General features: G+C 37.2%; 1 protein-coding gene across 2 annotated transcripts in view; it reads right to left on the bottom strand.

Moving 5' to 3' along the window:
* Positions 1-15,365, bottom strand: part of ODAD2 (outer dynein arm docking complex subunit 2) — a 73,101-nt gene extending 57,736 nt beyond the window's left edge. The window contains exons 1-10 of one of the 2 annotated variants that reach the window (XM_069005735.1): positions 15,259-15,365; positions 14,445-14,711; positions 13,128-13,285; positions 11,575-11,770; positions 10,908-11,014; positions 10,316-10,452; positions 9,171-9,284; positions 6,218-6,429; positions 4,661-4,795; positions 4,313-4,454 (exon numbers count right to left, since the gene is read on the bottom strand). In XM_069005735.1, the coding sequence (XP_068861836.1) occupies positions 4,313-4,454; positions 4,661-4,795; positions 6,218-6,429; positions 9,171-9,284; positions 10,316-10,452; positions 10,908-11,014; positions 11,575-11,770; positions 13,128-13,285; positions 14,445-14,711; positions 15,259-15,365 (1,575 nt within the window). Of the gene's footprint in view, positions 1-4,312; positions 4,455-4,660; positions 4,796-6,215; positions 6,430-9,170; positions 9,285-10,315; positions 10,453-10,907; positions 11,015-11,574; positions 11,771-13,127; positions 13,286-14,444; positions 14,712-15,258 lie in introns of those variants that run through there. The other variant, XM_069005736.1, reaches the window with a different exon arrangement.
* Between the last annotated feature and the right edge of the window lie 11,725 nt (positions 15,366-27,090).

Genomic DNA, 27,090 nt, shown 5'->3' with positions numbered 1-27,090 from the left:
AAGACTAATTACTTCTACTTATTCCTTTGGTGGGATGTTCATGTCTTTTTCTGAGGTCCTGCACGTTAGAATAAAATAGAATTACTTTTCTGCTAATCCCAAAACACAGTCAATTTCTTAATACATGACTCATGAAGCTGATTTAAATTTTTATAATGAGCAGTAGTGTAATCCTAATAATATGGAATGTTTGCAATTCTATTACAACTTAAGAAAGCTATACTTTTCCATGATGCAGTTTAAAAAGACTGTCTGTCCTCTATTGCATGTAAATTTTGAGAAAAATCTACAAGCCACATCAGTGTCTTCACAAGTGCTGTAAATTTATCACTGGTTCTTATAAAAGAGTTGCTGTATACATCAGCTGCTAAACCACACAATTTTCATTTGCACGTGGGCACCTGGGAGCTGCTGTCCAAGGCCCAGGAACATCCTTCCTGGCACCTGTGCAGTGCCATAGCCTTTCTCCAGCTCCTGGGCCTGGCACAGGACACAAACAGCTAGGGAGGGACAGCAGATTTGTCCAGATATGATTCCAAAGTAGAAAAGAAACATAGTGCTGTTCTGGGAATGAGGTCTTTTGCACTGGAGTAATTCCAAACAGATACGAAATTAACGGATATTTTACACAAAGTGTGAGATTTGACTGGTTTCACTAGCACACTCCTGAAATACAGCCAAAAGTAGAATGACTTTCCATGTAAGAAACTGAATGGTCCTGCAGAACTCTCTTCATCCTCATCCTGGCATAGGTGTATGCATAAATCACACCCTTGCAGGGAACCAAAATCAAACAGCACAAGTTCTTAAGGGATTAAAGACTTATTCTGGATATTGGTGTTATTCCTGGCACAGTCACCAGCCCCAATTCACCTCTCAACATCTCAGTTTTATCATAAAACTGGGCAGCACGAAGCCCAGCTCTCACCATTTTTTTTCTTCTTTTTTTTTTTTCAGTGAATAGCCCGAGCTCTGCCACAAAGAATATTCTGCATTTCTACCTGGTGCTCCCCATTTCTAGTAAAAGGATAACTGAAAAAGATGACCCCTTCATCCTACTCCTAAAACCATTCAGATGTAGAATGTAGTCCTTCCATTTAGAAATCCAATTCTTCAGAAGCACCAATTTAACAAATAATGTCAAATCTGAAGTAGGCTGGGTGAATCTCACTGTTACAAACATCAACAGAGCGCTTCATTCCAATTTTATCTACTCTGGCCCCAAAGGATGCCTAACACAAGGCCATCACCAAGCTCACTGATCTATTTTTCTGCTCTTTGTTAAATCAATGGGGAAGCATGGCAGGAACACACATGCTCCATCTCCTACTTCACAGCCCTGGGAAGATTGAAGGTAGGACAAGGAGCCAGACCACAGAAGCAGCTGCTTCCCAGCGGAACAATTCCAACCTGATACTCTTTCCCAGAAAGGAAGGGGAGTGGAGAAGGGCAAAAAGTCAGAAGGGAATTTCCCCAGCGCTGGATTTTCTCTCCATAAAGAGGAATACAAGTACAGAGCCTACAGGCACAACTCACAGCATCTTGCAAGTTTGCTTTATACAAAGAGCAACCATCTTTTTAACATTTAATGACAATCTAACATTATAAAAAAAGTAGGTATCTTTCAGGTTTTATGGGAGTTTTTTGTTTGCAAATTGATTTATAGAGACTTGCTGAATTGTGATTCACTTTAGCAGACTTTTGAAAAATGACTGCATCTACAAATTATTGTATTTTCTTGGTATCTCAAACATCTATTATTTAAGGCATTTTATTAATTTTTTCAGATGGGCAAACAACACAAGCCCTTTGAAATTTGTGCTTCTATATAAATTGTAGATGCTTAAATAACACAGTCATAAATCTATTTTCTCTTATGTTGCATGTGTCATGAACAGTTGCCTACATGAACAACAAGAATGCCAAAAAATCTCCCAAGTCTGGCCAGAAGTGCAGTATTTATACTTGAATTAAAATGAATTCCATGTGCAAGCTAAAGTAGCACTCCATCAATAAAACATTTCAACCACTGTCTGTGGTATGGCACTGAAGCATCTCTTTTCAGCTTTATCTGACACTAGGGAGTTCTTGCTTTATGTTGCTAAGACTGAACACAGAACTATTTTAAGTATATCTTCAAATACTTAGTTTAATTTATATCTAACTTTAAAAACTATTGGAAGACTCAGGTGTGTGCGAATACATAAAGAAGTTTATATTTGAATTTTCACAACAAAACCTTTTCATATTATGGAATTTTATATTATAAACTTCTTAATGGGTACTCACTATCTGATCAAAAATGCTGCCCTGCCATTTCCTAGTTCTAAACCATGATGTAATTTTGCTTGTTGACAGCTGGAACAAAATACACTCATTTCTAAAAGAGAGGTGCATGAAAAATATGCTTTCCTATTTGTCATTCTTGCTCTCCTTTCAGAATGGTTTTATGCAAATATAGATATGAATTTCAATTCTGATTTAAGTTCAATACTAAAATACAAACATGACTATATGAAGGATCTAGAGAGGAAAGGGAGTTTGAGACTTAAGTAACCAGGATACAAGAGCCTTGTCAATAGAGGGTGGTACATAAATAGGCCAATCAAAAGATTAGTGGTAATTCATCAACAGTAACAAATTTCAAGCATCCTCTCCAGAAGGACCTTGAGTCTTTACTAAGAAGTAACATGGTTGTTTTTCTGAGCTCTCAGAAAAGTACAAAGAGTTGCTTCATAACACAGACAGAAGCAAGCTGAAAGGTTATTAGCAAACTGAAAGGTTTGAAAACAACCTCTTGAACTGTAATTACATGCAAGTTGGGAGAATTCTATAATGCAAAATGTATACATGCTGTGTTCAGCACTAGGAATAGCTGAGCAAGTTACATGCTTAAAGTTACATTTGCAAAGGGTTATTTTACCGTAGCCAAGATGACAAAAATAAAGAGGTCCAACCTAGAAAAGATAAAGGTAGGCTTGCATTATCCATGTTTGTCTGAGTCTCTTTGCCAGGTCCACTAGAAGGCCACACAGACACGAACTGAGAACAAGCAGTGTGAGTACTCAATACATTTTGAAATACTGAGTTACTCTTCTACAATAGTTAAATGGACTGTGAGGAGCCAAAACTTTGCTTATTCCTCACAAGTATTTAATTGCAGAATCATAAAGGTTGGAAAAGATCTTCAGGATTATCGAGTCCAACCTTTGAGGCCCACCACGTCAACTAAACCACAGTACCAAGTCCCACATCCAGTCATTTCTTGAATACTTCCAAGGATGGTGACTCCACCACTTCTCTGGGCAGCCCGTTCCAATGCTTAACAACCCTTTCAGCGAAAAATTCTTCCTGATGTCCAGCCTGAACCTCCCCTGGCACAGCTTGAGGCCAGGTCTTCGTGTCTGGTCTCTGGCTGCCTGGGAGAAAAGGCTGACCCCCACCTGGCTACTACCTCCTTTCAGGCACTTGGAGGGAGTGGTAAGATCACCCCTGAGCCTCCCCTTCTCCAGACTAAACAAGCCCAGCTCCCTCAGCTGCTCCTCGTATAACTTACTCTTTCTGCTGTACCAAAAGCCAGCACCATCATTTTATCAGTCGGATGTGTATACTCTGTAGTTGTACTCAAAAAAATAAATAAGCCAGGGCTTTTATTAGCAACTTAACAGAACATAAATTCCAGTACAAAGTTGTAAAGGAACTTCTCCTGAGGGAAAAAAATAATTAGAGTTTTCCAGAACAGTAAAGGGATGTTGGGTTTTTGATCTGTTTCAGACATATTCAGGATTCTAACTATCTATATTTACAGGTTCCAAAAGATTTTCAACAAGTCTCTGTAAAAACCGTTTTTTTGGTTTGTTTTAGAAGATGCCTGTTTATCATACATTTTCTTGTCCACTAAAGCATCTATCCAGACACAAGACCATGTTAAAATTATTTCAGACATGCATTAATCATAGTTGATGAAAGACTTTAGGCAACTATTCAGTTTTAATAAAAACTCTTGAAAGTTATTATCCACATAAAGAAATCTCTTTGAAAGTTTCATACAAGAAGAAAAGCAGAAACCAAATAATTAATAAAGAGATTATGCCATCTTACGTTTTAAATAACACTGAACAGATGGTTTAATCTAAAGGGCTATATAAGCCAAAAATAGCAGATTAAAAAGAAAGTGCATGATAGGAAAGTCCACTATACTGCAGGACTATACGAAATAATGAATGTGGATAAGGACAAGGAACTGGTCTGGTGTCCTCAAACATAACTGCTTTATTTTTATTTTTTATACAATTTATCAGTGCTTACTTACTTTTACATATCTTGCAAGTTTCTGAACTCCCCAGTATTCTGGTGACAAATCGGTGCCTCCTTCCTGACGATGTACAGGCTGTTCATCTTCATCAGTCTCTGAGGAACTTTCACCAACATCTTCAAGGCTGCTTGATGTTTTACTAAAATAAATAAACAGAATCACCAATCTCAAATAGTTACAAACTAATATGGACAAGCACATTTCAAACAGGTATGACAACACTGCCTAATAAAAGAATTAGAAAAATACAATTCACATTACCAAATGGTAAGTATAGTGATAATTACTGTAGATAGGGAAAATAAAAATTTAAAAATGAAAGGAAGAAAAGTAAGTAACCCATACCATTTTGAAGTCTGTTGAATTTTAACAGTTTTAGATTTGCCACTGGCTGTCTTTTTTGTAGTCAGAGGTACAGTACTACTTTTCCCTTCCTCTTCAGAGTCTTTTTTTGAAGCCTTTACACTACCGGATTTGGGTTTATTTAAAAGAAAAGAACACAGAAATTATTTTTTCCACAGTATTCTTCAGCATATTGTGATTCAGAAAAGTCTTGATTGTCCATGCATTAACAGTTTTGGATGGATGAATAATTCAATGAATGTCTCTGGTTGCTTTTTGTACTCACATAAACAAATGAATTTACTACATTCTGGCATAGAATTCAAGTGCTTAACTATGTGGTGTTGAAGAAGTCTCTTCCTTTGTTCAGGACTGATCTCTCTGCCTCATTTTCATTTGATGTCCTTTATTTTTGTCCTAGAACTGACAGTGACTATGTGTTCCCTATTTACCATCCCCAGACATGATTTTCTGTATCTTTCTTCTTTAGTCATCTTATTTCCAGGCAGACTTGGTCTACCTACTTCTTCCACACACTGAGATGTTCCATAGCTTTGATCAGCTGAATACAATATATATTGCTTTCCTCGTATTCCAAAAATACTTCTAGTCCTAGCTGGCCACAATCTCTGGTGCTTCTTTTGTCCCTAAATTACAATGTCATGAAAGCAAAATGTCTTTTTGAGCCTGGGCTGGTCACTCTATCACAGTCACAAGAAAAAAAGAGAATATTACTTATGATTACAGTCAATTTCACTACATCAAGACTTTAACAATGACTGTAGAAATAGGTTAGCTCTTGCTCTGGAAAGCCAATTTTTTTTTTAACTGATAACCATAGGTCACATCCAAAACCTCTTTAAAATGTTTCTTGCAACTTGTTAAATTGCCAGACTTGAGAAAGATATTATTTTTTTTGTAGGATGACATTGAAAGGCTTTTCTGCAGATATTCTTCTTCCTCCACTAACACAAAATCAGGAAACATGAAATCATAACAGAGTTCTGATTTCAGAAGAAAAATCCAACAATATCCAATATATGTATACTCTATTTTGGGTGTTCAAACTTTGAGATAATCTCATTAGTGAATATCATGGCTAAGCAGAGCTAGAGAAGTAGCTCATACAATAAGAAATCATTATAAAGTGGTAGTAATAAGTAAGATTCATTCTGATTTTCCATCCTGGACCTCTTTTACCTCCCTCAGAAACCGTGGTTTAGATTAGGTTTTCTACTCTGTCTTGCCTAAAAAGGCATTTTACACCAAAAATATGATGATATCACAGCCCTGGAGGACCAGTACTGCAGATGATTGCAAGTTTTCCTCCCTGCCTTGCTGTGGAAATGACCTAATGACATCAAAGTTGTCGCATGACAGAAAACACCTGAGAACTCTCTTTGGTGGTCCAAACTCTCTCCTTAGAAATTAACATGTAGTCAGCTTTGTTTTACTCCTCCTAACTTAAGACAATAATGGAAACCTACAACATGCAGCCCAATCATTACCACAGTTTAGAGAGATCTATAAGAAAATTCAATTTTAAAGATAACTACTTATCTTTGGGAAGCAGAAAGCCCACTGCTCTTCCACTTCATACATGGTTTTAACCTCTGGCCAGTGGATCCTCCCCCTGCTGAAGAACTTTTCCCTTTCTCACATAAAGTCTTTTCTGCAAAATCATGAAGGCTCTGTGATTGGCCAGAAACCCCAGCACCTTCCACATGCTGATAATTCTTCTCCTGTGCTGGTTCTTTGAAAAAACTATATTCCTAATAAAAGGAGACATGGTTTGTCACTCATTGCTATATGAATAATGAGCATTAAAACAGTAAGTTATAAGCACAATTCTAGGATGCCATGCTTAAAAATTGTATGCATTAAATGTAGAATTAGATTCTAAGCACAAAATTATATTGTCTTTAAAAGAACAAAATATTAATTTGGAAAGCTGCAGTTATCATGTGTAAATTGAAGTCTTTTAAGTAAATCAAGTTGATAAATTTGGAACTTCCAGAACATCCTTGAATATTTGGTGGTTTTGATTTCTAGTATGTCAAAAATCCGTGACACAAGCATTTTTACAGAACCTAGGTCCAAATGAGTTTTAAGATTTAGAATTGCAAAGTCAGCCATTCTGCTTTCAATGGATCATTTACATAAAAACTATTTCCCTGCATAAAGGATTTACAAAAAATTCCCACAAAAAAGTAATGAACATAAAACTGAAAATAGGCTATCATAAACTGCTAGATTTCAGTTCCAAGTAATTTAATTTGATATAGTTTAGAACTAATATAAACACATTCCTTTTTTTTTTTCATCTTCTGCGTCTCAGGAGAAAACATTGTTGAACAAGTCACACACAAGAATGGAGCTGAGTGGCACCTACCAATCCTTCAGCTGTCAGTGTCTAGTACCATGGCTGATCAATAATATACAGAACAGAAAAGACTCTTGTCAACTCTTATTCTCTATTGGAACACATTCAATTTTTACAGGAAAGTCAACATATGATCGTTACTTATTATTATTATTGTTATTGCAGCTGTCAGTACCAGATAGGTGAAGACATTCCTTTATGTGACAGATTCAGGGCAGTTTTAAGGAGACTGTCACAGTAGCCTCTGTTTTCTTGTCCCTGATGAGAATCGGCTGTTGACACCTTGCCAACTCAAGTGTCTAATTCCAAACTAACTCATGCTAATTCTCTCATTCTGAAAATGTACTCTAGACAAGACAATTTAGCACATGATAAACTAGACAAACCACAGGGGAATTAGTGCTGTAGTTTGATCAGTTAAGCATACTTTTAAAAGTATGTTTGCTACAGCTGTATATGCCAACACAGCAATTCTGAATGTTAGCTTAAACAAGGCCAGGCAGATATTATAAAAGTTAATTGGTTTTGCAATATATGTGTATGTAATGAGCTTTTTGAAGTTCTCTTCTCTTCAGAAAATAAATCAAAACTAGTTCCACTCATATTTCACTTCATTTAGGCAAACTTGGAATTACAGCTTTTCTCTGCATTTTCATAGTTCTAGAGCAGAGAAGATTTTCCCTCAGGTACAAATGTGCTGCAGAACTTGTTCAAATTCTAGATTCAGAAAGCAAAATGTACTAAACTAGCTCTTCAGCAGGGCAAGATGATATGAAATTCCTAAACCATTAAAAAGGTATAATGTATACTCTTCTGCATTAACTTATTTACACAGCCAGGGAATACTGAGTATGTGATTTACATGAAAATTAAGGAAAAACAGGATAAATTCTATTTATTTGCTCTTTATTTGCTCATTTCTTAAATAGTTACAATATATTCACAAGGACAGAAAACGAGTAAATAAAGGTATGTTTCTCTATCACCAATAGTAACACTAATCTATATTAACATTTAGGATTAGAACAGAAAAAACAGTAAAATATTACCATATTTTACCCTTCATGAGCATCAAATGAAGCCAAATCACTGCAAATACATTAAGCCAATGCCTAAAAACATTCATATGTTGTCCTATTTATAAAGTGTAAACCAATATCTAGGTGTAACATTAAAAAAATACTTGCCTATGAGATAAATGAAAAAATTTGGAACTTAATACCCTTTCAAATAGAACAACTCACAAATCCTTTTCCATTAATTCCATCCCATTCCATTACTGTTAATATAAGGTACTGTATTTATGTGCACAACTTGGAATGCTCTGTTCCTTCAAAATTGTCAAATGTGCTTCTCAAAAAAATAAATATCAGCCCTACATCCCAGAAAATCAGAACTAGAGAATAATTAATTCCCCATTCATTACTTCCTTCTTTCAATAATTAAAATTGTATTTAAATAATCACAATAAAACCCCTGACAAAAAAGTTTTATCAGGAACAATGAAACAACTAAAATTGTAGTGGTAATGTGTGATTCTAGCTAGTATAGAGCTCTAAATAAAAGCCAAAACACTTGCATTTTACAGTGTCTGAAGCAAGACAAAGTAAGCTGGATACTTAACTCTCAGAGCTCTGATATTTAAATCAGGCAGCTCTCATAAAAAAAGTTGGGCAAATATTTATGTTTGGGTTACAAAGAATGAAAATAAAAATTTAAGTGGTTTTGATCACAGAAAAATATTGTCATAAAAAGCTGACCTTTTCCATACAGATATCATATTTTCCTGCTTTAACATTTCCACTGCTCCATAAAGAACAATACCAGAAGACAGGCAAAACATTTCATGCAAAATTAGAAGCTGATCTCACATGCTGAATCGAACCCCACCATAAAGTATGATAGAACAATACATGAAATGGTGTATTAGTTGCTATTTACAAAAGAAACTTATTTATTAGAAACTGAAACAAATAATAATTTAAAAAAGCACTGCAGTCTTTAAAATTCTTCATTTAATCTTAGATTTATCTTTGATAAAGAACATAAACGTTCAGCCAGGTTTACAAGGTAACTCTTACCAATGTATATTTGCACAAAGAAGTACACCCAGTACCAATAAATACATACCTGTTTAGCCATATTTTCTACAAATCTAGGTGATTTCTCCCTTAAAAATGTGACTATGTCTTTATATAGATCACTTTTTCTTTCATAGTCAATACCTTTACCCTTTAGCTGACCCTTAAAAAGAGAATACATTTAAAATTGTTAATAGTTATGCCTTACACAGGTAATTTAATCTGCATCATAAAATAGTGCAAAAGAGCACCAAGGTCATACTGTAATGGATTAGATAAAGAAGTCTCATGCTCAGCAGAGTTGACCAAACTTCAAATATGCTGCATAAAGAGACATGGATCATCTCCATGGACCCCAACAGACAATGATCAAGATCTTACACAGAATTTTGCAGGCAATAACCATCAGTTAATTGTACACTGTGTAGTTCCACTGAAAAGAATTTATGGCTTATGGCAAACAATCAAGTAAATATGAGTTTCCTGTGCAGTATGGCAGATGTCTAAAAGGCACAGAAAATAACGTGACCTGACGGCCTGAGCTTTATGAGCTTCATCTATTAAAAATAGGCCAAATCAAACCTTCCCTGGATTTTTCAACTCTTAGGAAATCAATCTGTGGAGTTATGCCTGACAGACATCAATCTCTCTTCAAAATTAATATAAGAGCTCTGCTCACCACTTAACACACGTAAGGGACTAAATAAAACCCATCTTTAGGTTTTAGGAAAAAGGTAGCCAAAAGGAAAGAAGGAGAAAAGAGAGAAGTAATTTCTAAAAAACTTCTGCTGAAAGAAGAAGGAGCGGCTTATCATTTATAAAAAGACCAAAGCAAGCTCTACTAGCCTCACATAATAATATCACACCTCAGATCAAGAGCAATGAGGCACTAGAGAGGCATCAAGTCCCACAGTACCTTTAAATAGGAATAGTGTGAAGAACCTTTATTTAGAGACTAATCAAACACTGCTAGCAAAGAGTGCAGAATACATTCCTAGTATAAAACTTATAGAAAAAGCACTTAAAACATATGGGCAAACTAGCATACATTTATTACTGTGGCTTTCCCTCCTGTACCAAAACACTAGCTCTGCAGGTCTTACAGCCCAATACAACCACCCTAAATATGACTGAGTTCTGATTTTAGCACATAAAAATATTCATTACTCAATGGCATCCTTTATTATTACTTACTCCATTTAAAAACACTCCTGCTGTGCTGCAAGTGAGATACAAAGGATCAGTGTCATGTGGTTTGATGACTAAATAACAAATTTCTCCATGCACTTGTCTCCAGGGAGGAGCTCGGCATCCATTAGAGAACATGTAATCTGTAATCAATTAGCATTAGTGTTTGAATCCAGTTTAAAAATATTTTAATAGTTATGGCTGATGATTAATATTACACGTATGCAAATCAAATTCCAAAATCAATACCTTGCTCTTAAGAATTCATACTGTTAAGTATTAATCATCCAAAATTCTGTGACCCATGGCCCAATCCAACCAAGAACTATAACTGTGCTTAGCACTTTTCAGGATCAGGGACTCATTTCTCTTCCTCTGCTTCCATTGAAAATATTCATATAATTGAGACATTATTTCTGTGTGTAAAGGCTGAGGAACAACACTGCATATCAGAAAATACTTTTTATTTTACTTTATAACTTCAAGGTAGAAATAAACACCTCAAATGTATTATTGAAATTAATTCAGAAAATTTCACACAGAATTCAAGTACTTAAATAAAGGTCTATGTAAATGTGAGATATGGTCAGATTGGTACCTGATGTATATTCCAGTGATTCCAGTATAGTATCTTCTCCTTGCCCAGAGAAATTCTTGAGAAGATTCACTTCATTATTTACAGCAGTTGGATTTAGTCTTACATCTCTGCAATTAATAGAAAATGGTCCGGTATGTATTCATTGAAAAGGATGTACTCAGAGAACATTACACATTTTTTTTTGTTTACACCAAGTCTTAAAAGAAGCAACAAAAAGATGAAAATGGTTTATCTTCCATCTTCTTAATTTTTTTTATAGGCTAGTGAAATTTTAGTTCCATACCTAATGCAAAGTCCTTGTAACTGAAACAGACTCAATGTAATACCTAATACAATTCCATGAAGAAAGAAACAGTTCCTCGAAAATATTTAACTGTGACTTTGTTGTTTGTACAAATGACTTCAATTTGCTAACAAAATGCAAAACATATGCAATAAATGCAATAACACCCCCACACTTGTGGGCACACACTTATATACCCACATCTATAGAAAAAACTTCAGAAAAAAATGACTTTTCATTAACTTAGCAAACAGTGAAAATTATTTCAATAAATTTCTTTGTCATACCAAAAACACATTGTGGGTTGAAACCAATCTGATTTAAAAAAAAACTCAAAAAAATGTACTGCCCGAGATGCTTAGCTTCTATTTGAAATGCACTTACTGTGAAATCTGTTTCAAAGAACTATTAAGCAGTTGCAAATCCAGCTGATGAAGAAGAAGAACGATTTTCATTTTCAGTTCTGTTTCAAGATCAGATTCTTTTCTCACTTTGTCAAATAAATGCAAGATGGACATATCTTCTCCTTCAACAGTCCCATATTCAGGGCCAAGAATTTTCACTATAGGATCTCTGTTAGCTGTAAACACGAAACAGAATCATGTTATGTGCTACTATGTTTAAAATGCTCAGGTAAGACAAACTTTTTATTTCAATTGCTCTATGATTTTGAGGCTATTAATTTTCAATAAAAAGTTTATAATGTGCATAGCTATTCATCAAACATTACTGTATGATGTATTCTTTCATATCCCTCTACTGTAATTTGAAATGTACTTTTAAGAATATGAAAACATTAAGAACAAAAGGATTTTTTTTCCTTAACAAACGAATTCCTTTTCAAAGCAAAGATTGTAAGACTCATTCAACCAAGGGGGGAATATTAAATAGCTCCTTTTATCAACACTCTCTCCTTATCCAAAAATATGGCTGGCTGATTTCCAAAACAGGAAATCAATGGGCTTAACTCACTGAAAACTGATCATTTTGGAAATACAATTTAGTGTTAAAGAACATCTTTAGGTTTTCTAGCAGCATTCCCAATGGCCCCATTACTTCCACAGCTATGCCAGCTGCTCTTCTTGGTAAACAGTGACATAACTGCATATCAATGTGTTTTACAAAACCATTTTGCTCTGTTCCTGCAAATGAAGTCCCATGCATCTGTGAATGGCTCTGCATGATACACTGTCCATATTATTCTTCCCTAATAGTCATGGTTGATCGATGACAGGACCCATAATTAGATGGCTCTGAAACTTGATCCAGTATGAGCATTTATATTATTAAGGCAGTTTCCACTACTATTATCAAAGAATACCACTGATTTCTTCTACCTCTAGGTAGGAGAATGATAAGTAGTTTAGCATATCAAGAGTCTTGTCATTTTGAAAATCTAGGACTTGAAGATGACACAGTGGAAGTACTTGTACCTCTATTTTAGAGCCATTGTGAGAAGGAATCTGGAAGTGCTCACAGTGAACCTTGTGCAGGTAAGAATGGCTTTAAGCATATTATTTTTTCTTTGGCTATCTTTAAAGGATGTAGCATTTTAAAGGAGCATTAAACTACATACATAGGAAAATCTGTTATTAGCCTCAAATAAAACATTCATTTTTTTTTCAAAATTTAAATCTACTGTCTGTTGCAACAACTGGGATATTACTCAGTATACATGAATTTGTATATGAGATTCAACAGTTTTATTTAACTTTATTCCAAATTTCTGGGTTATTAATTTCTATGTAAATAAAAGAAGAAATAGAAACTCCATTACGTTCTGGATCAGCACTTTTAGCCACCTTCATGAATTAACACCTTCTCATATACTTAAAATGAAGGCATATCTTCCTTCCTGGACATTTCATAAATATGAACTGAAGAAGACATATACTTCTTAAGAAAGAGGAGAGATGAAAAAAAAAAAGAAAGAAAACCTTCAAGGCATGCCTGTGCTTCCTTTAACTTTTTTTCCATAGCAACTTGTAGCAAACGGGACAGCTGGTCAAAACTGCGAACTCTGAGGGTTGATGCTGAGAGGACAAGCAATGGTTGGCCATCTTTACCTTTGGCTTCAGACTGAACAGTCGCTTCACTAGAAAAATTAAATTGTTATATTTTTAAAATATGAACTTTAATAGAGAAGAATCTTGGATGTTATTCAAGCATCACATAATAAAGCATGATATACAATTTCTTTAAACTGTATTTCAGAAAACTCCCAAGGTAAACCAATTTATTTACAGTACATCAGCAGACAGATAGGCCCAAAGCAAACTGTGACTCCATGGGAAGCCCACAATAAGCAGGGTCCTGGAAGGACCCATGAACCAATGGAGAAGGGAGACCATGCTGGAGCAGGTTTGCTGGCAGGACTTGGGACCCTGAGGGACACCCACACTGGAGCAGCCTGTTCCTGATGGACTGCACCCCATAGAAGGGACCCATGCTGGAGCAGGTTGTGAAGACCTGCAGGCTTTGGAAAGGACTCACATTGGAGAAGTTCGTAAAGAACTGTCCTGTGAGAGGGACCCCATGATGGAGCAGAAGAGTGTGAGGAGGAAGAAACATCAGAATAAAACTGACCTCAACCCTCATTCCCTGTCCCCTTGTGCCACTCGGGGGTAAATCAGGAGAAAATCAGGAGTGAAGTTGAGCTTGGGAAGAGGTAGGTGTGGGACAAAGGTAGAAGGTCTTAAGACTTGTTTTATTTCTCATTATCCTACTCTGACTTTTGATTGGCAGTAGATTAAATTAATTTCCGTGACTCAAGTCTGGTTTGCTGATGACAGTAACTGGTGAGTGATCTCTCCCTGTCCTTATCTCAATCCATGGGCCTTTCATTGTACTTTTCTCTCCTGTCCATTACAGGAGGGGGAGCAGCTTACTGGACACCTGGCAACCAGACAAGGTCAACCCACCAAACAGGACTAACTCCTAACACCAAGAGAAATTACACAGTTAATCACTGTTAGACACATGTTGTAAAAAATCTTGGGACTAGACAGGGCAAGTTATATAGATCACTGGCTAAACAGGTCTGCATCACAAACCAGACAGAATTGTCTCAAACTCTCAAAAAGCAAGTTTTTACACTCTACTAATATTAGCTCAAAATTTTCAATATATATCAAAAAAACCTCCACCTGTTTCAGCCTCCCAAATACAATAGGGTTTTGTTTATGCTAAATGAGGACAATATTTCATCATAGTTCACCATCTGCATTTGAAAACACACCACAGTTCAGACTTACTTGATCTCATAACCCTCTCCAAACACTGAAGAGTCCAACTGCGTTTTCCACTCAAGAGGCTCTCTGAAGACAAATGCTGCTTCCTGAGGATGCTTAGTGCTGAAGTCCTCTGCAAACTTAATAATTTGATTTAAAAGGGATTCGTTCAAAGGGGTGATTTCAAGCGTGCCAGTTCCAGAGCCAGCAGCAGTCCACTGAGCTGCTCTCGCCAATGCCACTCCCATGGTCTTGGTCAGTGTCACCGGAGCCCACCGTGGCAACGAGACCCTGTCACAGAACGACCAAACCGAGCTCTCAAATGGTTAAATATGCTGTGGCTGCTATGATTTGAAATAAACCTATCTAGGAACGACTGGGGTTTTTTAACTCATTTAAATCCCTGAAGAGGGGAAGGGGGACTTGATGAAGCCAACTCGCAAATTTTAAAGAAATGGGGAAATCAAGTGCAAACACTGACTATTTTTTCTTAATTGCTGGTGTTATTAGAAATCCTGCAGCCGGCAGCAGAAGGCCTCTGTTGAAGCTGTAGCAAAAGAATCCTGCTGTTAAAGCCCCGTGTGCAGGCGCACAGACACGGCCCCACAGCCCCCGGCACTGTCGCTGAATGGCGGAAAGAGGGGCTCAGCCCCGCCCGGCCTGCCCAGGGAGGCCGAGGGCCGCCCAAGTGCGCCGGGCTCGGGGCGGCCCCGGCCGTGTGGGGAGCGCGGACCAGGGTCTGCGGTGGCAGCGGGAGGGAGCCGGGAGCCGAGGGCCCGGAGCAGGGACACAGGGAGCCCGGGGGTCGCACGCAGCCCGCCCCACGTTCGGCCCTCACCTCGCCCCGGGCCAGCCGCGCCGCGCCCCGCCATGGCCGGCGGCGTTGCCGTGGGGACGGGCCGGCGTTACCGGGACAGCGGGGACAGCCGCGGCCCCGGCCGGCATTCCTCGTCGGAAGGGAAGGGAGCGGCAGTGGAACTCGTAAAGCGGGCTGTGTGCTTTGTGTGTGGAGTTAAATACTGTTGTAACTAGAGTTACCTTGCACCGGAGGTTGAAGGAAGACCACCGAAAGGTTTTTAGCTTGACTTCTACCCAGTACAGCTCAAACCTTTCCCTGACTGTCAGTGGTTACAGGAAAACAGCTTTAATTAATAAAGGTTAAGACTGACCACTTTTAGTTCTTGAGGCAGTGTGACAGATCGTGCTTGAAATGCTTTTTGTTAAAGGAAATGTAATGTGTAATTAGTATTTCTTGAAAGAAGTGAAGGAAGGAAATAGGTAGGGGTAGTGCCAGTGAATAAAGTCCTTTCACATACTGAGGACAACACAGCACTGTACACACACAAATAGACAGCCCCAAACACAGAATGGAAATTTAACCTATTTCCCCAATCCTATTATCAACTCATAAGTTGTTGAATGAGCCATCACTTTGGATAATTTTTTGTTACAAAGTTCCTACTGAACTTATCATGTACTGGGTCATCTTTTGTACCACCGAGCCAGTAAGAAATATATTCTCTGACTTCCCTTCCCACTTGTACATTACCCCTCCAGTTCCCCCTCCAGTTTATCTCCATCAAAATCCCTATCAGATGATAAAAATTGGACTTAGATTTGACCTAGGGAGGAATGGCTACCTGCTGTACGCTGACTGAAGTTAGGAAGCTATGGTCAGCTTTCCTGTATATGCGTCCCTCTGAAGACATAGGAAAACAATCCTTTCAAGGACAGTCCAGCAGGAGTACCCAGCTTCCTACACCATAGAGTCAACATAGCCAAGAATTATTTACCAACTGAGAGCTCAGCCGGGTAAGAAACCTCTAACAATGAGGAAAGTCATGGAATGTATATGGGGTATATCTCAAGGAATAACAGTATGGGATTAATACACTTTTTTGCATGGAGATGATTGTCCATGTACATTTTACTTACCTGAACTTTCAAGCAGGAGCTATGTATAAGTACATGCAGTCTGCACATTAATGGCTTAAGAATAGGATTGGCTTTTCTTGTTTTACTTGTTTAACTTAGAGTAGATAGAAAATTACTAATTTTATTAAGTGAAACTAAAAGAGAATTTTTTAGTTAAAAGCCTGGTTAAAGACTTAAGGCAATTTCTTTTCTGTATGGAATACTATGTATGAACGCATTTCCAGAAGGGATTAAATCTCTTCATTTTACTGAAGTAATGACTCTTTAAAAATTGATTTTGAGGGCAGAAGGTGCAAGAAACAAAATGTGAAAGGGAGTAAAAGTATCCCTGCCATGGGTGGTGGGGAATGAAGACAGTGAGTTTTCACACAGAGATGAGTATTTTAAGCAAGAAGTCGGTGGAGTAAGAAATAGAATTCCTAAATGAGATCACTCTGTTCCACTGAACAGCAAGAAGCAAAGATATTTCAATGACAAAGATAAATGGGATGGTGTGCCCTCAAAGACTATGCATCTCCACTGACCATAAAAGGAACTTTGGTAACTAGCTCAGGCTTAGTTACCAGTGGAACTTTCTGTGGGGACAGGTAAGTCAAAAAATGAAAAAGCAGAACAGATTCTGCAAGCCAGCAGTGAGGAATGCTGCTGGGATCTGGTATAAGAAGCAATGCCTATGGATGCTCAAGAGTCAGAAGTTTTCCTCTTTTTTCTTTGTGGCAAATGTAGAGTTTGTAGCATAGCAGTACTCCTAGGAAGACTGCTCTAACTCTTCTGAAGGCTGGAAACCACCTGATTTAATTTATAACCTCAATATGTATGACTAGTTTGTGTGTACTTTTTCTTGTATAAATGTTGGTTCTTTATCTTATTTTCAACAGCTACTTTTCCTCCATAGATTTTACACCCATTTTCTGAGTTAGAATATTTTGTCCTAGACTTAACTTTGTTGGGCTAAATCAGTCCAGTTCCTCTAGACTCAGAATGCAAGTTCATAGTTTCTTTTGCCATCTTAGTATCCCTTATTTGCCTGTGTTCTGAGCTTTTTTTTCTAAATAGATTCAGCACTGTTTCTAAGATCCTTTCACAAAGATCCATTACAATGGCATTAATAGTCTTCATCTCTTTTGGAAGTTCCTCTACTACACTCTAGGGTTACATTTGGTTTTCACATTTGGGGATTGTTGTCACCTTGTAACTGAATAAATCAACCAATTTTTAATCCATTACTTTTATTTTCAGCTGATGGGTTTGTAGCTTTCTGCAGAATTTGAGCATATAATATTGCAGTTTGCCCTTATAAAATCAAATTCTACTTTTAAAGGAAAAAAAATGTTTATAGCATGTGGTCTCTATATTTTAGTTCTCATCCTTTTCCTCTTTCCAAAGTAGTTTTTGAATCTGATATTAAATTTGAAACATATTTCACAGAGGGTTGTGGTCTTGGAAATAATTAACTGATACGAACAATTTCTATTACTGCTTGTAGTCTCTGTGCTGTGTAGGTTTTTGCATGTTTTCAGACATGCATCAGCTGTAGCAAGTCATAAAAGCAGTTACTGCATTGGTATTTGAGCTCTGGCTTATTCCCTTGGTTACATTCAGGCCTATCTTGCTGGATGAAAAGGAATCTTGCCCTCTTACATCAGCTATCACTAAAAAATAAGTATTTAGGTACTCCCTCACTTAGCTAGCACAAGAGTATAAGTGGATACCTTGCAAGAAAATTTTGCCTGAAAGCTAAAGTGTTAAGTAATCATTTAAAGAAATACAAAAGTGTTCTCTTGGTGCCCCAAAATCAGTGTGCAAAAAATTCCAGGCAATAAAGCTGTAATGTGTTCTCAAAAACAGCTCACTCAGGAACTGGGTCCGCCCAGAGATGGCATTTGCACCATGTTTGGCTAATTCTGTAAACTGGTAGTAGTACATTTATGTACAAGTGATTTTTTTCTCTGTTTTTTTTTACATTTTGAATGTAAAAGACATTTTAAAAAACAGTAGGTGAGATGTTTGCCAGTAACAAAAGATGAGATCATTTCTTACTGGCACAAAGAAATGGGGAATATGAAGAATTTGTTAACATGGAGAGTAAGGCAATTGGAATTTTTTTTTACAATCTCAAAGTTGCAGCCAGAATGTGCAAGAAATTTTTCATGCATATTTTTCCTCACATTATTATAGAAGAGGGTGTAAATTATTACTGTTGAAGAAGAACAGTAACACCCATTGTAAAAAAAATTGTAGAGGTTTACATAAAATAAAAAAGGTCAATCAGACCAGCTAGTCCTTCTGTTAAATAGCAGTTTAGCTGATCAGCTTCATGGTCAGTTTGTCAGACAAGCTGAAAATCAGCAGAAAACAATATCATATTAATCAATTTCCTTTTATTGTTTATTAGCTTGCCTTTCTTGAAGCATTTACATATTTTTGGCATTCACAAAATGAACCAAACTCCTACTGTTTTGATGTAAAGGGTTTAATAAGAGAAATTTAAAAAATGCATTTGTGCTGCTTTTATTTAATTTTGTATCAGTACAAACGCACCATTTAGGTGTGTGGAGTTGTTAACCAACCTTTTCTTGCATCTTAATTTCTGGTCACCTGTTGTTGTTTGTTGTTGTCTTTTGGGTATTTTGTGTGTTTCGGGTTTTTCTTAATTGGGGAGCAGTGCTTTGTGGAAAGGCAGGATTTCAGCTCAAAAGATGATGTACATAAGAATGGAAAACAAAGCAGAGGACATGATGAATCTGTTGATATCTTTTCTTTAAGCAAGATTTAATGGAAAACAATGTTTAAAACTTAATCTTCAGAAAGAAAAGAACTACTGATTTTTCACCCAGTTTCTGATTTCTGTGTTGTGATCTCCTACTCACATCTTGTTTTCTGAGTAATTACGTGCTTCAAAAAATGCCAGATTATTTGCAGTGGGGATTTTTAAGGCTTGAACACTGTGCAATACACTCTCTTGGGCCTAGAAATTAAGAAACAGAAAAAGCCACTTTTCAAATGGGACTTCCTGCAAGGGGCAGAGGTGTGCAAGGGTGTGCATGGGTGTCTGGCAAAGAGAGAGTTACTCAAAAATCTTCAAAGAAAATAAGGAAGGACAATATTTTGGTTAATGAGTGATAGATTGACAATATCAGCACAGTTATTTTCTGAACAATGACAGTAACAGAGATTCTGCTGCTCTTTTTTAGGAATGGCTTCCAGATGGGATTCATGTTTTACAGTCCAAGATTGAATGTGATTTAATCAGTTGCCATCAGTAAAAGTTATAATATTTCAAAATATGAACAGTGTTACTAGACTTCCCTCTATTTGTAGATGGCTATTTATTCCTTTTTGTTAATTTCTATTTACTACTACCCAGGATTTTTGAGTATAATTTGAAAGAAATAAACAGTCTGGTGTAATAACTAGATGACTGTAACTGTGTCATACTAATATTTGGAATACTAGGTTAGAAGACTGTGGTTTTGAAAGATGCAGTAAATTCATTCACTTGTTTTCTTTGTATCATTGGAAAAAAAAAAAAAACAACATGTCAGGTTATCAGGGGCCTTAAGATGGTGGCATGTTGCTTCAGTGAAAATTAGGTTGTTTTTCCTGGGTTTGTAATACTTTAGTGGGGAATAATTACATTCAAAGATTTTACTTTTTAATCCCTGCATTATCTTTTTGCATCTTCAACCTCAATTCCCTCTTCATGTAATACTTTGCCTTGAAATTTCTGCAAAAAATATGTGTGCCTAACAACACTGAAAGAGAAAGCTTTGGAGAAAGCTGTTCTGAAGTAGAGCTTTCTAAGTATATGAATAAATTTGGAATTGTTTTAAAATGTGAGGTGTCACCAAAGTATTGACTCAATGAGCCACCTTAATTTGTTCATGTACTGGTACAACCCCTTACACACAGAAAGCATTAATGGCTAATTCTCTTTATTTTTATGATTTATTCTTCCCTGCATTAAAAAAAATCATATTTTGCCTATAGTTTTTCAGGGAGAAAGAATATCTATGCAATTTGATGTATAGATAAAATGCTTTTCTAGAACTGGTTAATTGTTCTGATCTTAATAGAATAGCAATTCAGTATCAGTGGAAATACATAGTGGCTTTTAAAACTTGCCCATTGGTGAGTTGAATTGGCTTTATGAGTGGATTATAACTACAAAGTTAATACAATGTCCATGCAGCAATCAGAAGGATATAGCAGCCTTTTAAGGCTTTAGTGTAAATCAGGCAGTGGTACTTTTCTCCAAAGTAGTAGAGATTCAATTAAAATAAAACAAAATCAAACCAAGAAAACAGTGTCCCAAACAGTGTGTGCCAAGTGTAATGGACTAAGTGGCAACTGCAAATTACTCTAAGTTAGGTGTATCCTAAAACACTTTGTACCTTAGAAATGAATTCGACTTTCTGGTGAGTAAAAATAAAATGGAAAATTATTTTTAAATGTATGCAGAAAAATTGCTAGCTACACTTCTTAGTTATAGGTTTAAGAATTTAAGAATTAAAATGTCTAGCTTGTGGTGCTAGACATTTGCAATAATTTGATAATAAAAGCAATACTGCAGATAGTGTGTCTTGTACTGTATTGAGGACAGTGTTTTTGGCTTTCAAACATAAACCCTCTGAAAGTGAATGCTACTGACGTGCTCAAATGCCTTTTGCTTTCTTAGTAGTTTCTATAAATTGCCTTCTTTTTCAAGGGGAAAAAGGGAGAAAGGATTGGGCTGTTTGTTTTGTGGTGGGAGTGTGAAAAGGAGATTGTTTTAAAATTAGAAATAGAATGTCATAAGTAGTCTCCAGTTATGAATTTCTTTTCCTAGAGAAAAAATGAGAGTTATTGGTGGAAAGTATTTTGGACTGTAATGTGGGGATATTAATGGGGAGAGAGATTTTGACTGTTTCTTGAAGAGCAGATTCTCGCACAAGGTGCGAATACAAACACAAAAAAGACACTACATAGTTAGAGAGAAGGTTAAAATACTTTCCAGTTACTCAGCTCCCAGTTATTACTGTGGTAGCCCCATTTCACTCCTTAGGTAATCACCAATAGTAATTCTGGATAATTCCCTGCATAGTTTTTACAAAACTAACATAAAAATACGAGTAAAAAAATCTGTATCATTTTTCCCCTGTTATATAATCAGAAAGAAAGCCAAGACTGACATCAGGGCATTTTCTCTTCTTTGTAGGTCATTTCAAGGCAGAAATTCAAGCACCTTGGAGCAATCACTGGTTTTGAAGAGACTGCTTCTATCATTTATGGTGGTACAGTAATATTATATGGGAAAATGTGAAATTGTGCGAGGAGTGGAGATCAGAATAAAGCCAAATCGCTACAGGGTTTGAGCAGCAATTGGCTGTAAAATTAATATAGAGCAACAGTTGGAGCATTATAGAGCAAGGCTGAGCATTAATCCAGTGCCTGGTAGAAAAATAATGTATTTATCTAAATTTCTGCTTCATAGTCATTGCACTGTGTGAACTGTGAAACAAAGCAAAATAAAAGAACAGTTCTAAGTCCATAGAATATGTTTGATGAATATGACATCTTCACTCAACTTGGATGAAAATGAAGTCCTGCGTGGATGAGAACAGAGATTATAGCTCCATTCCAAGTCTTTTTACAGTAGAACTTCAATGTGGAGAGGAAAGTTGCCTTTTTATCAAAATTATTTTTATTGAGAGAAGCAGAAATGCGTGTTGCATATACATGTCTTCTTGCATAGTGTACATTCTGATACAGTTAATTCAGCCAATTTTCTGGTATTGTTCTCAAGATCTGTGCCATGGATATTAGAGTCCTCCATATGGGTACATTTTTCCTCTGATTTTTTCCGTTTCTTTCTCTGGTAATAGCTGTATACATCCAAGTATTTTAATTTAAATTTAGGATCATTAAGGTTCTTCTGGAGGATCTGGAGTTCTGCCACAGTTAGGTAGTTAGTTATTTTATTGTAGAAGGAGTTGCATGTAGCTCTTAGATCTATATTTTAGCTCAAGCAGAGATAGAGATTGAAACTATCTAGTTTTTAAAACTCTTACTTTTCTACCCAGTTTATACATAAATTAATATTTCAGCTTATTACAAGAGCTGTTGATTTTCAGCAAGCCTTCGACTCTGAATGTAAAATATGGGGGCTGAAGCAGGCCACTTTTTCAAAATGCATGTGTATGTGCTCTGTTTAGATTTGGGAAGAATAACTGAATAGTTTGAACATAATTTTTTCCTGGAATATCAAGTTAGCATGTATTGCTTTGGTATTGAAAAGGTTGCTGATTATGATGCCAAAAGACTGTCTTACTAGGAAGTTTGAAATAATTTTTGAGAGATGAAAAGGGATTCTGTCCCTACTGGAAAATTGTACCTGGCAAGACAGGTGTGTCTGCACCCATTGTTATTGGTGGATTTCTGTCATTGATTTCATGGGAGGAAAGATTTGGTCTATCAACAACAGTGCTGTCAGAAAGCAGGCAGTAAAGCTTCGTTTTTTCAGAGTATTTAAAAAGATCTAGGTCCTGTGACATTCTAAAACACACTGTGGTTATATTAATGACATTTTTCTTCTGAGGTTTCAGTGTGAAAGCTTTGTGATCTGGTAGGATTTTGGTAAAGCCTTTCAGGCTGGAAATAAGGATGCCAAAGGTCAGTAGAAATTAGGCTTAAGAGTCTGAATAAATCTGCTACCAATTAGAAGATTGCTACTGCTGTCAGTAAATAAATAAAATTTAAAAAAAAAAAGCCTATTTGAGCATGGCAAGCCTAAACTGATGTGCTTTAGTGATTCATTTATAGTGGTATTGTAGTCTTTTGATGTTCTGGTTCAGTGATACCACTGAATTTTAAGCAGTGACATTTAAGAATTAAAAATGTTTTATGCTATTAAAATGAATGAGCACAGAATAAAATTTGAGGATCTGAATCTGCACATTTTTATGCAAGCAGTTGTTTGCATCTGCGAGTAGCTGTGCTGTACTGCACAGTAAGTCTGACGTAGAAATCGGTGCCAAAGCTGGCTCATGGGCTGGGAGCAGGGTAGCCTATTTGTGCAGTGCTTTGTCAAAGCTAATTTACTTTGCTAAAAACCAGGGTAAATTAGACAGTGTGCAGCATTAAGCAATGTGGTTAAACTGCTTCCAGTTACCCAGCCTGGCTCCTTTTGAGCTGCTCTGGGTATCTCTCCATAGCACCATGTTGTGCAGCACAGACATGCCCTGACTAAAACTGAAGTGTGTGAAATTTTATTCATGTAAGGAAAGACTGATGAATCATATGCATCCTCTCTTCTGCAGAAATTCAGTCCTGAGATACAGGCATAATGTACAGCTAAGCATGTTTTCAAATAACTGCAGTATAACTGTCATTCCATTTGACCTCAGAAATGTGATTCTCTGTGTAAACACAGAAAATGGAGGCACCACAACTGATTGTAATTAAATATAAGTAGCTAAGCACAGATCTGTGGTATAAATAGATGTGTTACGGCTGACAGTTGAAGTCTGAGTTCAGTTTACGTGTGAGCCTTTGCATTACTCATGTAAATCAATGTTCTCACTTACCAGAGAAACCTCATAATTTACCATTACCCATAAAGTAGCCTCGCTGTAATCAATAGTGATTCCTATATGGAATTACTGTGCAGAGCAACGTTTCTTCCATCCATATCCTCAGTATGATTACTGTATGGTTTGGCACCACAACAGAAAAATATTCAGTGAGCTTAGTAGTTTTCTGCGTGGAAGGATTTAGTTGTCCTAATTTGGTACAAAAATTCCATTCAGTTTAAAGTAAGCAAAACTGGAATTAAATACGCCACATGGGGAAGGATTGAGTAGAATCTTCAGGGGGGCAAATTGTTTGCAATCTCACTCTATTGAGACTACAATTAAACCCAGCTTTATTTTATTCTCTATAGAAGTAGGATACAGTAATTAGAAATACTTAATGTTGCCTGCTATGCTGGTAAATGTAAAGGATGATGATATGTTGATTTTTTTCACGTCCACTTTTGGTGGTCATTATATATGCCGTGTTTAAGATTGAGAGCAGACCATTATTTAAATGGATCTCAAAACATTTTACAGCTTTCAGATTTTGTGAACATGCTGCACTGCACATACAGACCTGCTGTGCTCAGCTTGAGTCTGCCAGACAGGAATGGTGAGCGTAGAGGGGTTTCTGAACCTCTCCACTTCTCTTGGGAGCCTGGGGGTGCCTTTGTGGGTGCAGGGCTCTAAGGCACTCTCCCAGTGCTCCTCATGGAGCTCCTGTCTCTGTCCAGTGGGATTTCCTTCTAAAAAACTGGCTGAAGCTTTGCACAGTCAGGCAGGGACTCTGAAGCGTGCAGGAACCCAGGTCCTCTGTAACTCACCACTTTACTGGACAACTCCACAAGGTCACGGGCAATTGCCAAGTACCCATGAGCCCAGGACATGAGTGAGATCCATCCTGGAAGCAGCCAGTGGTGTCAGTAAGTGGTAGGTGTGCTCAGGGCACCTGGACTGAAGTGAACCCTCAAGGAACCAAGTCCAGACTTGTCTTTTAGTGGGGTTAAAAGAAGCTGCAGGTAGAAATTGAGAGTTTGATGTACTCACAGAAACCTGAGCTTTGGCACTTAGCACACTGACAGGACTAAAACAATGGAGCCAAATGAATTCACATTTTACAGTCAGTAAAAGAGAGGTTTTCTGAACCACTTTTGTGGATTTGGATTGCCTGAATTCCAGTTTTGGTGCCTTGTGTACATCCTGAGTGTATGATCTGTGTTCCAACAAAAATATAGGTTACATCTCAAATAAACAAAATTTTGAAAATAGTTGGGTTTCCATTGTACTATGTGTTTGTGATTACTAAAGTAAAAAAAAAAATCCTGTAATTTTCTAGTCACCTATGTAACTAACACCTCTGGTGGAAGAGCATACCTCTTTCAGTTTAATAAAAAAGGCACTCCCAAATGTATTGTTTTAAAAATCTGTGATTAACCAGTGGGGGAATAGAAGAATTTTCTAATAAAATATGGTAATTATGCAAAATAAATAGAACTTCTGAAAAGCAAATTGTAATTGTCCTTGGCACAGGCTTACATCATCAAGGAATGACAATATTTAAGCTGACAAAACTATGCTACAGAAATCTGTGAAGTTATATGTTTTCCTGTTCTCTTTGTTCCATTTCACACATGCCTTTGCCCATCTTGATAGAAGGAAGGCTTCCACACAAAAAGCTATACATTTTTTCATGTAATCTGTGATGTATAAGATCCACAATACACAAACCATCATGCTTTATTTTGTGTGTAAGCAGAAAAGTAACTCTTCAAGAAGTATCTTCCCATTAAGTGTCCTATTGTCTTTCTACCAACAGAACAGTGTAGTATTTTTATTCCTTTTAGCTGTACTGTTGGGCTTTTGCTTTGCAGCTTTAGACTATGGGAAAACACAGAAGTTACTGAATCTCTAATTTGCATATGACCAGTAAAAGCATACATGTATTCATTCACAATATTGCTTTAATAGGGACTTCTTCAGTGACTGCTCAGTGATGGAATAACATTTCCATTTAAAAAGATGAAGAAGAAAGATAAGGATAGACAAGTGCTAAACAGTAACTTTACTACTTCTCAGCTTTTAGCAGATGTATCTTAAACTCAGCAATTGCTCACAAATACTGCACTTGTATTTAGCTAGAAATTTGCTGTTCTTATTATAGGTAGGGGGAAGAACAAGTTTAAGAAGGACAAGCCCCTTCAAGCTGTTCTTCAACCACAGAAATTGAACTCACGAAGATTTATCTTTGTAATCCCTTCCTCCACTTTGCTTGCCTGCCTCATTGGGATGCAGGGTGTCTGCTTTCTCAGTGTTCAGCACAGCACAGCTCCCACTGCCTACAGTTTGCAGTGGCACTTCTGCAAATTACACTCCTCCATACCAAGCACCACGAAAAACAGAGTTAACAACCACATGTACAAAGTGACTTGTATCACACAGGAAATCTGTGGCAAAGGCAGGGATACGATTCGGTTCCCCAGAGCTGCACTCATGCAGTAATCATGCAAACGTGTTCTCTGCAATTGTCTGCTTCATTCACTGTGTCCTTCCAACAGCTGCAGCAAAGTACAGGTTGTACAGAGCACATTCACTTTTACTATGGCATGATTTGTCCTCCAGCACGGGTCCTTTCTGTGCACTACACAACACAGGAGGGCATGGAAAACTCCCTCTGCTCAAAGGAATCACACACACTTCCCTCTGCCTCACCACTGACATAATCCACCATAGCCCTTGTCCTTTTGTCTGCCTCTTGTACCACCAGGAGTGTTGGGTGCATGGGAGTGCTGGGATTCCTGATCCAATTCCTGCGTGTAATCAGGCCCGATTGCAGCTGCGGTGAGCGGTAGGATCTGGGAAAACTGTTTTGAACGCCAGTAGCCCCAGGGCTGGAGCATGCCCAGATGTTTCATGGAATGGCTCTGGCAGACCAGTCGCACACAGGTGTTTATTGGCTTGAAGTAAAAGTCAGGAATACCAGGAATAATTCATCCACCACTTGGCTCTTCAAACAGAACAGGAACGAGCACGACGTGCAAATCTAAATGGCAGATAACGGCGGCTCTCAGCTAACACACACACACACACACACACACACACACACACACACACACACACACACGCTTCACCCACGGAGCTGCTTGCGGGATGAACTTTTTATTTTCCTGGAATGAACTCATTTT

Source organism: Aphelocoma coerulescens, chromosome 2 (assembly GCF_041296385.1).
Source record: "Aphelocoma coerulescens isolate FSJ_1873_10779 chromosome 2, UR_Acoe_1.0, whole genome shotgun sequence".
NCBI lineage: Eukaryota > Metazoa > Chordata > Aves > Passeriformes > Corvidae > Aphelocoma > Aphelocoma coerulescens.
The sequence above is the reverse complement of the archived record's forward strand: the minus strand, read 5'-3'. Positions and strand labels throughout refer to the sequence as shown.